The following is a 17,132-nucleotide window of genomic DNA, read 5'->3' as shown; positions in this document are numbered from 1 at the left end:
ACCAGAGAATGGGTTAAGTGGCAAAGGGAGGGATTGAAATAGGAGGAAAGGTAGTAAATTTTCAACTCAAAGAGGAAGTCCCACTATAGAATAATGTCATGGTAGGGAGAGATATATAAGAAATTTTGTGAGGATCAAATGAGATTTCATATATATATATATATATATATATATATATATATATATATATATATATATATATAGAGAGAGAGAGAGAGAGAGAGAGAGAGAGAGAAAGAGAGAGAGAGAGAGAGAGAGAGAGAGAGAGAGAGAGAGAGAGAGAGAGAGAGAGAGAGAGAAAGTGTGTTTTGGGAACCTTATATTATTGTTGTCCTATACCGCATTTGTAGATGGGCACCTTATGATAGGTAAAATCTGGTGTCCAGAGAAACCAGTACCTGTGAATGCTGTTTCTCTATGAACAACATCAGGAGAAGAAAAAATGGAGCTCTGAGGATCAACTGGCCTGCAGAAGAGCAAAGGTCCTGGACTCAGAGAGGAGTTGAAATGGCAAGTGGGGAAAAAAATGAACACAGAAGTTGGCAGGGGTTCAAATGAGACAGAATAATCAAGGACACAGAGAAATTCCTACCATTTGACAATATATCTATCCATCATAGGAAGAAAAAAAGGAGGAGGGGGAGAGATCTAGATGGCAAACATATGGAAATTGCTTGGATGCTTTAATTGTAAGAGGAATAAGGACACTAAAGAAGGAATAAATTAGGATCAAACCCATGAAGCCAAAAAACAGATCTGAACAGACAAAAATAGAAAAGAATTAATGAAGAAAACAAGGTAAATAAACCCTTTTTAGAAAAAAGGCACTATTTTAGAAATTGCAAACAAAAGGAGTTGAAGAGAAGGAAAAGAAAGAGGCAATTTAATTACTTCATTGAATGTGGAAAAGGGGAAAGGGAAAAATAAATTTACCACATAAAAGTAAGAAAGACAAAGGAATCAATAAAATTGATAAAATTCCAAAACTAGGAAAGGAATCCATAAATAGAAAGGGCAGGGGTTTGACTGTGAGAGAAGAGAGTTAGGAGGAATAAGGTTCCCTTAAAGGAGGTTCAGTAAAAACACTTTGAGGGGCAAAACAATATATTAAAAGGAGGACAAAAAGATACTAATGAAAAGTAGTACTAGTATTGTACTAGTAGTAATACTAGATACTTCTTCATTGTGAGGTTTGAGATGTGATTAGCCACACCCTGTTACAATAGCTATCTACTCTTTTATCCTAAAGGCAATTTAATTTCCTTAACTTTCACATGACTCTTTTCTAAGCTATTTTCTGGAGACTTTGAGACAGAAAATTTTTTTAGTGATCCCAACAGCCAAGAACTCTAAGCTATGAACATTCAAATAAAAATTTGACTCTATCCTTTAATTTGTATTTTTGTTTAACTTCAACTAATCACTAACTTCTCTATGTTTGGGGTGAAATCAGGATACAGGAATGATTTGGGAAAGTTTATTTTTGGGGGGTGGGGAAATAAAAAATATGGAATCCATAAAGGACAAAAGAGACAATTCCAAGCCCATAAAATTAAAAGACTTTTGCACAAACAAAATCAATCTACAGAAATAATTTTTAAAAACATCTGAAACAAGGGGGGGATTTCAACAAAAATCACTGGCAAATATCAAGGATGAAGGAAGGCAGAGAGAGGGAGGAAGAAGAGAAGAAGGAAAGAAGGGAGAAGGGATGGAGAGAGGGAAGGAAGGAAGGAGGTAGAGGAGGGAGGGAGAAAGAAAAGAGGAAAGGAAGGAAAGATCTAGGAAGGGAGGGAAAGAAGGAGGAAGAGGATGGAGGAAGGAAGGAAGGAAACAGTGAAGGAGAAAGGGAAGGAAGAGAGGGAGAGAAGGAAGAGGGGAGAAAGGAAGGATAAAAGGATAAATGAAAGGAGAAAAGGAAGGAGGGAAGAGAGACAAGAAGGGAGGGAGTAAGAATGAAAGGAAGGGCAGAAGGAAAGAATGGAGGGAATGAATGAATGAAGGAAGGAAGGAAGGAAAGAGGAAGGAAGGGAGAAATTCAAGTATCAAGAAAATGGCAAACTAAGGTGAAATCACAACAAAACAGGAATAACAAAACAAGAATTACCAATATCTATTAAAGCCAGGCATTGTCTGAAGAACCCAAGCCATCATAAGTACTCCTGATCTAGAATGGTTCCAAATAGTATCTGTTTTCCCAGGATGAGTCTAATCTTTCTAATAATAATGTTAGCTAGCATCTGTATAGTGCTTTAAGGCTTGCAATGCTCAGCACATATTGTCTCATTTGATTCTCACAATAGTAGAGTCATGTGAAGACTAAGGAAATTAAATTGCCTTTAGGATAAAAGATTAGATAGCTATTGTAACAGGGTGTGGCTAATCACATCTTCAACCTCAGAATGAAGAAGTATGTAGTATTACTACTAGTACAATACTAATACTACTTTTCATTAGTATGTTTCTCACAATAGCTCTGTGAAATAGGTGCCATTACCCTTATTTTTCAGATGAGGAAGCTCAGATAGATAGGTTGGATGATTTGCCCAGAGTCACAAAGCTAGTGGGTATCTGTGGACAGATTTGAACTTGATTATTCCTGACTTTAACTCACACTCTTATTCACTAGGTCAGAGGCATTACCTCACTAACACATAAGATTTTTTCAAAACTCTTTACATATGTTGTCTCATTTGGTCTTCATAACAACCCTGTGAAGTAGATCCTATTGTCCCTATTTTATAAATGAAGAGGCTGAAACAGAAAGGGGTTGGATGATCTCTAACAATGTGTATCCTCCAAAGGTCAGTTCTAGGTTCTTTATCCTTTCCATCTATAATGGAGGTAAATAAACTGAAATCTATTGAAATAGATTTCAGGGAGTCCATGAACTTGGACTGGAAATGAGATTTAGTATTTATTTTAAATTGTGAACATTGGCAATAAATCACTAGAGAATTAGCAGTATCTGTCACTTTGCCACCAATAGGAATCATATATACTTTCATCCCATGTTATAGTTGGAGCTATCTTGAATTATCAGTTATATTCAAAGCTATTTTGAAATTAATATAATCGTAGTATTTAAGTTGCCTCTAGTTTAAATGTATTACATTTTTATTTAATGCATTGATAAAGTACACACACAAAATTAAAAATAAAAAGATGGATGTTCAACAAGAGAGGTTTGATTGGAGAAATTCTTTAAAAAAATATGTGAGCAGAATATTCAACTTGTGCACACCTCCATCAACAGAAACACAAGAAGGTAAATACAATGACAAGGAAAGAATTAAGTAATTAAACAAATTATCCCAATTCATAGGTTATTTTGTGAAAACGAAAACTACTGACCCTACAAGGTTATAAAAAATTAAGTAATGAAGCATTATCATGAGATTATAAAAGTACACCAAATATAAATGTAACTAAAAGAAAAAAAAATAGAAATGTAGTTAGAAGAAACACATCTAAAGGTATTAATCCCTGGCACTTTCCTAAGGGGAATTAAAGTATTTTTTGGGACAAAGTTGCAGAGTGGGAGATAGCATAAATGGGGAGATAAAGGACAGAGGGGAATGAGTAATTACTCTTACCAAGTCCATGGGTAATAGTGAAAGGCTAAAGACTTTTATTTTCTCTTAGGGGAGGGGAAGTTCTCTACAGAATAGAGGCTAGGGCTTCCTCTTTCTCTCATTGAGGAAAAGGTGTATGCTTATAGTGGGAAAAAGGGAATTTAGGATGAATTAATCTGAGTGAAGTTGGAGCACAGATAGACAATTTTCTCTGAAACAATGTTGTGTCTCCATGTATAATATTAGAAGAGAAATAGCACTGGAGAGAAGTAGTCCCTAGAAGCTTGAGTCTTTGCCCTGGGAACTTTTGAGGGAGCGATAGTTTTATCCATTCTTCTCTAGGATTGTCCATCATCAACCTGCTTGCCTTTGCCCTCTTCCTTACACCTTGTATCAGGCCTGATCCACCCTGCCTGCTTGTGACCTCCTCATTCCTGGGTCATCTCAACTGTGGCTTGCCTCAATCCCACTCAGACCTCTGACCTGCCTCGTTCAGGGCTCCAGAGGTTCTTCTCCAATCAGATTTTCAGTTTCTGCCTCCTCTCTGTACTCCCCAGGTTGTGCCACAGGTGTACCTACCTCAAGACTGAACATCAAGGAAGAGTCTTGATTAGTCTGAACACCTTTCTCAATGAACTTGCAGTCAGTGGAAAAATAAACTGCTTGAACTCATTTCTCAGTGGTTAGAATACTCCAGTCCTATCATCATACTTTCCCCATCTCAGTGATGATGAACCCTGGTTATCATTGTGCAAACCCTTTTTCCTTTCTGACAATACCTACTCACTTAATCCCATTCCTTTCAACCTCCCTCCCCTTCCCACCATGTCCCACTCTAGATTCACCCACCCACTCTTCTTTCTGATGCTTCTGATCCATCATTAACAAACGTGGCTTTATCCTAAAACTTTTTCCTTTCTCATTTCTCCCATCTTTTTGTGCTCACTGAAATCTGGCTCCTTATGAACAAAACACGATCCCTGGCCATTCTATTAAGCTCTGGTTATGCTTTCACTCATATGTCCTGACTCATTGGTCGTGGTAGAGAAGTCTGGGTGTTCTTTGCTAACCATTGTCATTTTATTTCCAAACTCTCCCTCTGTCACTATTACTCAGTAGTCTGTAATCCTTTGAGAGTCACTAAATCCATATATACCACCAAATCATGATTTTGGTATCTGTTATCTACCAGCCCTCAGGACACTTTCTTTCCTTCCTCTATGAATTCAATGTCCATTTCCATGGTTTTTTTTTTTTCCATCTCCAATTCCTGTCATCATACTAAGAGACTACTACTTCTTCAACTTCTACTAACTACTTCAACTACTACTTCCCAGTTCCTCAACCTACTTATTTCCTATGATCCACTGTTCAAACCTACTCGAATACACACAGACATGGGTCATTCCCTTTATCTTGTCATTTTACTCACAAGCATTCTAATTTCATCTTCATAAAATCTGAAATTCTATGATAAAATTATTTATCATTCTTTTTTTTTGCCTTATAGTCTCTAAACCCATTTTTCATTCTTGCCATGATTTGCAATATCTGTTTCTATCCATAATTTCTTTCCTGAGTGATTATCACCTATGTACTTCCTTCTCCCTTCTCCTTTACCTAACTTGATCCTCAGTAAACTGGTTTAACTCCACATTTTCCCCTGCCGTTAATGCTCTTTTCCTCTTATCCTATTGCTATATCATATCTTGTGGAGTCACAAGGTATTGGATTACTTAGATTACTTCCACCCTCTGCAGCCTTCATCCATATTCTGCTGCTGAATGGAGTTAAAGAAAAATCACAAAACTACATTGAATGAGTTTATTACTAGTTGATGTTAAATAATCTTAGCTGGTCCCTCACTACAGCAAGGCAATTTTAAACTTTTCAAGTTGCTTAATTTTCCTATTCTTCACCATGGCTTTTCCAAACCTTTTTATTTCTCCAATGATTTCTCAGCTAAATACTTTTTCTCCTATTTCTCTGGAAAAATAATGCCATTTGCTGAAAGCTCCCTCTTCTATCATTTTCTCTCACATCACTAAGATATCTTTTACCACTAAATTCTTTATCCTGGCTCACATTAAGAGGTTCCTTGGGGGCAGCTAGGTGGCACAGTGGATAGAGCACCAGCCCTGGAGTCAGGAGGACCTGAGTTCAAATCCAGCCTCAGATACCTAACACTCACTAGCTGTGTGACCCTGGGCAAGTCACTTAATCCCAATTTCCTCACCCAAAAAATAAATAAATAAAGAGGTTCCTTGACAAGACAAACCTCTTTACATGGACATGTAATCCCATTCCATTCCATCTTCTCCATCAGATTGTCCCCTTTGTCATCCCTACTCTTTCAATAATCTTCAATCTCTCACTGTCTATTAGATGCTTTCTTACTGACTACAAACACATCCATATCTTGCCCATTCTTAAAACAACCTTTCATGATCCATCTATCCAGCTAGTTATTGTATTATTTCTCTTCTTCATTTCATGGCTAAGCCAGCTTTAGAAGGCCATTTACAACAGATGTCACTACTTCCTTTCCTTTCACTCTTTTAACTTTATGCCATCTGGCTTTGAACTTCATCATTCAACTGAAATTGCCAATAATCTCTTAATTGTCAAATCTAAAGGCCTTTTCTTAATCTTAATTTTTCTTGACCTGTATGAAATTTTTGACACTGTTGGTAATTCTTCCTTTCATATACTTTTCTCTTTAGGTTTTGCTGACAATACTCTTTCCTGATTCTTCTCCTATCTATATAATCTCCCAAATCTCATTCAGTGTATCTTCATCCAGGTCATGCCAGTTAGGAATGCATATCACCAAGGCTCTTTCCTGGACACTTTCCTCCCACCCCCAAACTAGTGAGCGCATCTCTTGGTAATCTCATCAATTTCCATGTGTGAGAAAATAATGGGATTTGGCAGTTACTCAAAGGCTCACCTGGAGATTAATCTAAACTGATTGAATTAAGTGAGATGATTGACTTTGCTGATTAGCCTACTTCAAGTTAATTGGATTGTAACCACACCTGGCTGGCTCTTAAGGAGGTATTATTCTCAGAGGCTAAGGACTTTGAACTCAACTTGAGACCACCTTCAAGTCCAGTAAACCAATGGATTTGGATGATGCCTACCAATCAGCTTGAAGCAGTGAGTAAAGACCGCCTCTACTCTAGGCCTATAAAAAGCTTCCACACTCAGTTTGAGGGGAGTTCGTGGTTGAAGCAGGCTCATGGCAGAGGACTTGAGGAAGAACCTGACCAGGCTGGAACTCTAGGCTAGATAGGCCTTTTCTTAACTTTCTGAACTCCACGTGAATACCTGGTATGCTTTAATAAATGCTTAATGCCCAAAGACTGGTGCTAAAGCTTCTAATTTAAGGCAACTACACATTTAGATTTTAAACATCACACATGATTCAATTAATTTCATTGTTTATATGATTCTAACACCTATTTATTCAATCCTCACCTCTCTCCTAACTTCCCTTCAGTCAAAAATTTCCAACTGAATATTAGACATCTTGAACTCATGACCTGTAGATATCTTAAAACCAATATTTCCAAAACTGAATTACTTATTTTTCACCCCAAACCCATCACCCAAAAGTCCCTATCATTGTCAAGGGGTGTGGTATAGATAGCTAGATAGATGTAAATTTCCTTTTTGGTTTTACCGCATTTTTTCTTCCTTTCCCTCTCCCTGACTCAAAGATGGCTCTATTAGTCACAAATAAGGGTATAGGTCTCTCTGTGTCTATAATATGTGTGTGAAATTATGCTATACACATTTCTACTTATCAATTTTTGCAGAAAAAATGGAAAATGCAGGCTTTGTAATAGTACAATTGTATGAATTAAGAAGAGATTGACTGAGTTTAATCATTTATAGTTTGATGTTAATCTGCCTGAAGGTCCCAAGTTGAATGTCTCAGAGATTTGTGATATGCCCTGTGCTGGTTAATCTATTTTTTTGGGGGGGGATTATAAATCAATTGCCTAGATATATGCATAGTTTTTTTTGTTGTTATTGAGTCATTTCTCATTTGGATCTGACTATCTTTGAGCTCATTTGGTATTTTCTTGGCAAGTTGCTAAAGTGCTTTGCCATTTCCTTTAAGCAACTCCTTTTGTAGATGGGAAACCTGAGGCAAATACAAACATACATGCAAAGCTTCCTTATAAAATATTGCAAATGATACAAAACTGGAAAGGACAAGGAACAGACTAGATAACCAGCTTAGGGTCAAAAGAGAAAAAAACAGAACTTAATAGAGTAGGGAATATAATGAAGTGACAAATACAAATTAATATTTGGATTAAAAAATAAGTTTTCAGGTACAAGATAGATATAGCTAGAGAGTAGTTCATCTTGTCAAAAATCTGGATATTTTAGTACATTGCAAGTTCAATATAAGTAATCCATATTATGTGGCAGGACATAAAATCTAATTTGATCTAGGCTTACTTTGAGAAAACCAAACTTTCTAAGAATTAGAAATTAATTGCATTGTGTTCTATGCTCCTTCATAGGGCAGAAGCAAATACAGTGGGTAAAAGTCAGGAAAGTAAAAAAAAAAAAAAAAAAACAAAGCTTTTCTTAAGGAGAATGAACTGCCTCAGAACATAGGGCAACAATTTCCTGCGATACTTCTAACAACCCCCAAGAATCCCCATAATTCCATGGAGGTCTTCAAGTAGAGAGTGGATAACCACTTTTAGTTTATGTTGTAGTAAGGATTCTTTTAGTATGAGGTTTGGATTAGATGGTCACTAAGATTCCTTTAATTAAAAAAATTTCTCTGATATAAGATTCTAAGAGGTTTCTGACTAAATGTTAACTCTTTCATGTCTCAATCCTGAACTATATTTTCAAATTATAATTATTTCCTGTCATTTTTTCCTGTTAACATTCACCTTGAAGTCATGAGATGTTCATACTTTAAACTGAGACAAAAAGTCTCTTAAATGGGATTTATATCTCTCTTTCCCCAAAAGGGAAAACTGGAGAACACTAGGGCCAGTTCTCCGAAGAATGCAAAGGCTATTTCTTGAGATGTAAATCCCCTTCATCCTAAAGAGGGAAGGAAAACCAGAGAAAGACAATGCCTATAAAATTTAAAGAAAGGTTATATTAAGCAGGGAAGAAAATCTAGCATGATCATGACCACTATTCAGTCTATTGCAAGGGGGTTTTATACAAAACAGGTAAGGCATTCAAAGGAAAGGTAGGCTTAGGCCCACTCCCACTCCCCAAAGGCTAATGTGTGTGAGGAATTCTAGCAGTGTTAGGATGTGGCCTTTGATGCACAAATAAGAATATGTTCTTGGTGATAGGCAATTAAGTTAAAAGTCTTGATGAGATCGCTTCAAAAAGAAAAAAAAAAGATTATTCCAAAATTGGGGAATAGCTGATGATAAAATCTATATCCTTAGTCACATATCCTACAGTCAGATAAGTCTTTGATTGGCTTCAGTTACTGATTCCCTGCATGCCCAGCTGGGTTTACTCTGGGTCACTCAAAAGGCAAAGGATTCTTGGTAAAGACAGTTCTGGTTACCAGGATAATTGTGAGTGTGTGTGTGCGTGTTTGCATGTGGGGGGGGGCGGGGGGGGGGGAAGGTTCAAGCAAATCAAGGTACCCATTTTCACAGTACAAAAGATGAATCATGGTTCTCTCTGTGTTTTTGCTCTTCGTGTGCAGAGCAAGATGAGATGACCAAATATCTTAAGAAATTGATTTTTCCCCTTTGGACGCGTAACAAAAACAACTCAACTGATCTATGACCCATTTTTTTATATGCAGCTTCCTCTTTTTTTTTAATGTTTCTTTATTGTAGGAAAGTTAATACTGATGTCTCATTTCTTCCAATACTATGTTTTTTTTTAATGAACAAAGTTTTAATATTTTTAGGCACCATATAGTTTTCTTTTTTACTATCTCATAGTTGTCTCCATGAAAACTGAAGATGCTACCTCAGGATTCAAGAACATTATAATTAAAAAATAATTTTTAAAAAATATAAAATTGTTGTTTCATGAGTTGCCCTGGCCAAATAATTAATGGCCACTCTACAGTTTGAGCTATGGTTTGAGATATACGTAATAATATTTCTCTATACTTAGCTGTTGGTTACTGAAGAATGGAATAAAACTGTTGTCTGCAAAAATTATTAGTAGGTTAAATGTAAAAATTCTATAATTGAATATAAATTATTTGAATTTCATCCTCAAAAGAAAATGGACTAGTGGATAAAGCACCGGCCCTTAATTCAAGAGGACCTGAGTTCAAATCTGGCATCAGACATTTGAGACTAACTGTGTGATCCTGGGGAAATCACTTAAAACTCATTGCCCCACAAAAAGAAAAAAGAAAAAGAACAAAAGAAAATGAACTAATTAAATGCATTTTAAAAGATATATTTCTTACAGCGTTGGTTCTCAAACTTTTCTAAAAGAGACATCAAAAATATTTCATAGACACCCCCCTTATCATAAAAGTTGCATGGTTGCCTTGACTGGGTCAGTTCTAAATGACTAAAGGACGGTACTTCATATAGCTGTTTGCAGTCACCTTATAATAACTTCATAGCATCTCAAGAGATGCAAAATGTAGGCTGCAACCACTGGTATACGTTACTCTGTATAGGCTTTAACCACTGGTCCAGAGAACTTCCTGTCACATAAATTGAAAAGCTTAAAACTATGGAGAGCAAAAGTATTGCCCACCTCTGAAAGGTTTAGAAAATGTGTAGAGTAATTCAAGAAAAAAAATTCAAAGTGAGAAATAAATGACCTTCACAAGCAATATGTAGTTAATTATAGACATACTTACCTAGCCAATTAATGTTCAGATAATAGGAAACAAAAGTTGGTGGAATGGTAAAGATATCTACCAAGGAGTTCATCTCCAACCAAAATTTTATCTTGTCATCAGCAGCCACAAACTAGAAATCAAACAAGAAGTCCAATGGATTAATTACTATTTGGACAGGTTAGAATTTAATTTTTTTTTTTTTGGTGAGGCAATTGGGGGTCACACAGCTAGTAAGCGTTAAGTGTCTGTGGTCAGATTTGAACTCAGGTCCTCCTGACTCCAGGGCCGGTGCTCTATCCACTGTGCCACCTAGCTGCCCCTGATAGGTTAGAATTTAAGGCATCATTAGCATATGGGCTTAACCATTGACACTGTATTCATCAAGAAGAAATTTAATTTCATTCAACTTTGTAATTTTTGGCTAATGAAAATCCAGGCCTTGTGATGGTCCCTATATATATTCAACCATGGTTAGTTAGGCAATTTTTTAAAAGTACCATGCTGGGAGAAACATGGAAACATTTGAATCCAGAAAGACTATCTTTCTAACTACTCTCTCATGTTAATTCTAAGAGTATCAGTTGAATAGCTGACACCTCTTTGCATTGGTAGATGAAATTTCTCATTAAAAAAAAACAAAACTTTTAACGCCAATGAAATTATAAATCTGGCCCCAAATGATATAATAGTTGTGGTTTTTTTCCTTTTAATATTACTATATTTTACATCACTCATTTCTAAATATGCAATTTCTCTATCCCTTACTCAGAGAGCTATTCTTTATAGTAGTAAATATAATTTTAGCAAAAGTAATCGATAAATGAACAGGAAGGACAACATGATAGAATGAAGTGATTCCTGGATTTGAAATCCAAATCCAGATTTTAATTCCAGCTCTGCCTCTTCAAGGCACATTTGGGATCCTAAATAAGTCACTTAATCTTTCTAGGCTTCAGTATACTCCTGAGTAAAATAATAAATCTGGGTTAGATGACCCATAATCTTCCATCTAATTTCCTAGAGAAGGAAATGGCAAATCATTCCAGAATCCTTGCCAAGAAATTCCAATGGACAGTATTAGCGTTTTCTCTTTTTTGAAAATGAGTTTTTTAAAAATATAATTACACAATATTCAGTTTTGGTTTTATTTGTTTTTTACATTTATGTCACTTTAGTCACTCTATGTTATTTTCTTGTTTTTGATGATTTCATTATGCATCAGTGCATAGAAATCCTGCCATGCTTATCCACATTCTTCATATTCATAATTTCTTATAGAGTAGTGATATTCTATTTCACTTATATAGCACAATTTGTTTAGTTATTCTCCACCTATAAAGTATTTACCATTTTTCTAGTTCTTTGCTACCTTGAAAAGTGCTAATACAACTAGTATATATGAAATGTTATTTCTGTCTTTGACCTCAAGTTATATTTCTAATTATGGGATCTTTGCATCAAAGAGTAAGAATATTTTAATCACTTCTTTGGAATAATTTCCAGTTAAGGTTTAAAGGATGTGTAAAATCTTAACAGAAAGAAGGGGGAGGGAGTTGTAGGGAAAAAAACATGATCAAAACTTAGAGTCACAAAAATGCAGGATGTGTTTGAGGAATGTTGGGTTGTCAAATTTGGTTAGAATCAAGACTATTTGGCAAAAAGAGAAATGAGATAAGATTGGAATGGTGGTGTGGTACATGATTGTGTAGGACCCTAAACACCCAGGAAGGCACTGAAAATGTTTGTGGGGTCACATTGCTAGATTTTTATATATGGAATATATCAGTACCTAGCTTCTTAAACTTTGGGTTTGTGACCCCATATGAAATCACATAACTGAATGTGGGGGCTACAAGAAATTTACCAACAGTAAAAGGTTATGTATACCTATTTTATATACCTATATATACCCAGGGTCACATATAAACTTCTCAGGCAAAAAGGGATCATGAGTAGAAAGAGTTGAAGAAGTCATGTATTAGTGTATAAGCAGTATGAAGGATGAATTGGAGGTGATAGAGAGTGGAGAAAGGAAGATATTTTTAGGGAGCTATTATAATTGCCTGAGTAAGAGACAATAAGAGAATTTATTAAGGTGGTGGCAGTGAGAATAGAGAAATAGAGACCGATTCAAGGAATATCCCTCATGAGGATAGAATCAACAGGCCTTCTAATTTTGTGAATATTGTGGCTGAGAAAGATGGATAAAGGCTGAATTCCTTGCGTTTTCTATCTTTGGTCTAGACCCTATTTACATTTCCTTGCTATTTAGTCTCACTGCTTCCTTTCACAAAGCTTTTTGCATTCATTTATTGTTCATTGGTACTGAAATTTGCTTTTAGTACTCATACTTACATGTCTTCCCCTTTCTAGAAAACTTTCTTTCTGACCTCCAACTATTAAGCCTTTTTTTCTATCTCCATTGTGAATCTTTTTTTCAGCTATCCCAACTTGAAATACTTCCTACCACTTTTACATACTTATAGAATATGATGATCATGGAGAAGCCTAGGAAGACTTTAAATGCAACAGAGCCAGAGAAAGCAACATACAAAATATTTACAACAATAAATAGAAAGAAAACAAAAGCAAAACTTTTGAGATTGAATGCTGGAAAATTATAATTGCCAAGTGTAGATCAAGTAATATCCTAACCTCTCCCAAGACCACCACCCCCCACCTTGAGCCCCTCCCCAGCCCATTTGCAAGTTAGGCTACTTAGTCTTTAAAAGGTATTGAGAGCATTCTCTAGACTTGTTTGCCTCAGAAGACTATAAAGCCATATTGTTGACATTACTTCCTCATCACCCACATAGAAAATAGTCACCAAGAGCTCCTGGTACTTGGCTGGTATATAAGGATGATCAATTCAGTCAAGAGAGTTTCATTTAAGTGAAACAACTTAAGGTGTTCTCAATGCGTTATCTGTTGAATAGCTTTTTTCTGCTATGCTATGGCTAAGTAAATTTATTTTTGTTAATTGTTTAATCACTTATGAGTGAATCATTTTGTTCCAATATCAAACTTAAACTAAAAGGAGATTGACCTAAGTCAAGTCCAACACAAAACAATAAGACTGGTACTAGAGAAGAAGACAGAAGATGAAATACCTCCCCCTGCTTCTTTGATGGAAACTAGGTGGTTCAGTGGATAGAGTGCCAGGTTTGGAGTCAGGAAGATTCATCTTCCTGAGGTCAAATCTGGCTGCAGACAATTACTAGCTGTGTGATCCTGGGAAAGTCATTTAACCTTGTTTGTTGAGTTTCTTCATATGTAAAATGAGCTGGAGGAGGAATTTGCAAACCATTTCAGTATATTTGCCAAGAAAAACTCAAATGGAGTCATGAGGAGCTGGACACAACTGAAATAGCTGAACAAATGCTTCTGTACAGAAATTGGGAGCTAAAGATGTGGAACCCTAAATAGAATATCAGGAATTTTTCTTAGCTATTGGTTAAATTTCCTGAGCTATCCCCTCCATTTCCCCCTTTTGTTCATTCTTTGTTATAAGACATTCCTCTCTGGTAGAAACTGAGATGAAGAATATAATAGAAAATGTAGGTGAAGTAAGAATGAAATATATAAAAAATTATTTATAAAAAGCAATGACAGGGGCAGCTAGATGGCGCAGTGGTTAAAGCACTGGCCCTGGATTCAGGAGTACCTGAGTTCAAATCCGGCTTCAGACACTTGACACTGACTAGCTGTGTGACCGTGGGCAAGTCACTTAACCCCCATTGGCTAAAAAAAAAAAAAAAAAGCAATGACAATGACCTGCTTTGCAGCCCTAACTAGTGAACATCAAGCCAATAGAATAGAATTATAAGATAGGATTCTTGTTAATTCTCTATGGGGTAAAAATGAAACTTACTGTAATATCAGAATACTGTTTATCTAGAGATGGTGAGTTCCTTTCCCTTCTAAGCATAGGACAGACCATGAGGTGATTCTGTATGTCTGGAGGATTTGCCTGTATCCCTGTGGAAAGTGAGATTCACCAGATTTCAGAGAGCTACTTCCCTAGCCACTCTTGTTCATTCCCCTTCCAAGGGGAGTATGAACCATAAGGTGGCACCATGAGTTTAGAGAACTTTTTCACTTTAGGATCCTGTGGGAAGTGGGGTTCATTGGAGACTGAGAGGTATTATGTTGATTACTTAAGAAATACTGTGAGTCTGGGGCAGCTAGGCGGCACAGTGGATAAAGCACTGGCCCTGGATTCACTAAGACCAGAGTTCAAATCTGGCCTCGGTCTCAGACACTTGACATTTACTAGCTGTGTGACCCTGGGCAAGTCACTTAACCCTCATTGCCCCACAAAAAAAAGAAAGAAAAAGAAAAAAAAAAGAAATGCTGTGAGTCATTTATGTATTTTTGATATATTGTCTATGGGATATTGTGGTTTGTTTACATTGGCTTTACATTTTCTGTTGGGTCCAATAAATAACATCTTGTGCCTCAAAAGAAACAAACAAATGAAAAACAATGACAACAGCAGCAATAATACCAAATAGCTTATATTAACACAGTGTTTTACCAATGTGCTTATAAAATATCCAAGGTGAGATATATTATTTGTTTTGTAGGTTTAGAATAAAAGGGTAATATATTTAGAAATGGAAGGGGCCATTAGAAATCATCTCGCCCAGAGGCAGTTAGTTGACACAGTGGATAAAGCACTCACCCTGGATTCAGCAGGACCTGAGTTCAAATCCGGCCTCAGACACTTGACACTTAGTTGTGTGACCCTAGACAAGTCACTTAACCCTCGTTGCACCACCAAAAATAAAAGTCATCTGGTCTAAATCTCTTAATTCACAGATAATGTGTAGATAGAATTCATGGAAAAACACTGTGATAAGTGGTTAGTGAAGTAGGAACAACCTGGTACTGAAGGGAAGAAGTCCTGGTTTTGAGCAGCTACTCTAACACTTTTAAAGGTATACCTTTTGGGGGCAGCTAGGTGGCGCAGTGGATAGAGTACCAGCCCTGGAGTCAGGAGTACCTGAGTTCAAATCTGGCCTCAGACACTTAACACTTACTAGCTGTGTGACCCTGGGCAAGTCACTTAACCCCAATTGCCTCACTACAAAAAAAAAAAAAGGTATACCTTTTGGCACATACCCCTTTAACTCTCTAATCCTTCATTTTCTCACCTTTCAAATGGGCATAATATTACTTCCACTATATCTCTCAAGTGGTTGTTTTCAGGAAAGTTCTCTAGAAATATGTTATTATCATTAGTACTTAATAATATATTTGGGAGGGGCAGTTAGGTGGCACAGTGGATAAAGTACCAGCCCTGAATTCAGGAACTTGAGTTCAAATCTGGTCTCAGACACTTGACACTTACTAACTGTGTGACCCTGGGCAAGTCACTTAACTCTCATTTTCCTGGAAAATATATATATATATATATATATATATATATATATATATATATATATATATATATATATATATTCATAAAACCAACAATGGGACAAAGTATAAAATGCTAATCCCTCAGAACTGTACTTTATGGCTAACACATCACTTTCACATACGTTCACAGGGACATGGCTTGAGACCTAGAAGGGATCTTATATGTCATTGATTAGGAAACTGAGACCCAGAGAAGTTAAATAACTTTCTTAAGGTCACATAAGTAATTACCAAGCTGGATCCTCATAACAACTTCAAGATAAACAAGGTAGCATTTTTAACCCTCGTTTTCCTAAGAAGGATATATAGATGCACTATTTGTTGAATGGAAAATGGGAATCTACATTAGCAATTTCTTTTTCAAAGTTTGCTAGAGGTTGAGTAGATTTAATACTTTGAGAATGAAGCATATTCTTAGATATATTGCTTTTAAAGTATCTCAATAGATTTTTTTTTTTTACAAAAAGGGCTTATTTCATACTTCTGTTATTGAAACTTCTGTGGCAGTAAGACACTTCATACTATTTTATTTACTTACCCGCATTCCAAAATAAAAGGCAAAGAAAGCATTGAAGATCAAGTCAACATGGAGAGTTTTGTCCTCATTTCCTGAGCAGCTTCCAACAGGACTGGAAGAGAAATAAGAACATGGTGCACTCAGGCAGGATTGTGAAATAAATGCTTACGAGCTATTGCTTCACCCTACAAAATGACACTGAAGATTTGTCAATTATCTGGTTATTTTTGAGTTCCATATATAGCCATACCAATATGTGATCAGAACGGGGCTCTAAGAAAGCATGCTGAGGGGAATGGAAATCATTCCAGCCCCACAATCATTTGAAAAGACTAAGGATGCTTAGCCTAGAGAAGACTTGGAGGGAATATTTTGTTGTTCAGCCACTTTTCAATTGTGTCTAACATTTTCTGACCCCACTTGGAGTTTTCTTGGCAAAGATACTGGCGTGCTTTGCATTTCCTTCTCCATCTTATTTTGTAGATGAGGAAACTAAGACCAACAGGGATAAATGACCTGTCCAGGGCCACATGGCTAGTAAGCATCTGAGGCCAAATTTGAAATCAGGATGATGTCTTCCTGACTTCAGGCGCTGTATACCATCTAATACACCACCTGGATACCCAGAAATATTTTAGCTTTCTCTAAATATTTAAAAGATTATAATTTAGACAATATCTTAGGCTTTCTCCTCTTGGCTCCAGAAGGCAAATCTAGCATGTATGGCTGGAATAGCAGTAGAATTTGGTCCGATAAAAGCAAAAAAAAAAAAAAAACAACTTCCTAAGAG

The 17,132-nt window shown here is 36.3% G+C and overlaps 1 protein-coding gene across 1 annotated transcript in view; it reads right to left on the bottom strand.

Annotated features, from left to right (window-relative positions):
• Positions 1 to 17,132, bottom strand: part of KCNU1 (potassium calcium-activated channel subfamily U member 1) — a 261,654-nt gene that overhangs the window by 188,344 nt on the left and 56,178 nt on the right. The window contains 2 exon segments of the mRNA XM_043981056.1: positions 10,420 to 10,531; positions 16,364 to 16,454. Of these exon segments, the coding sequence (XP_043836991.1) occupies positions 10,420 to 10,531; positions 16,364 to 16,454 (203 nt within the window).

Source organism: Dromiciops gliroides, chromosome 2 (assembly GCF_019393635.1).
Source record: "Dromiciops gliroides isolate mDroGli1 chromosome 2, mDroGli1.pri, whole genome shotgun sequence".
NCBI lineage: Eukaryota > Metazoa > Chordata > Mammalia > Microbiotheria > Microbiotheriidae > Dromiciops > Dromiciops gliroides.
The sequence above is the reverse complement of the archived record's forward strand: the minus strand, read 5'-3'. Positions and strand labels throughout refer to the sequence as shown.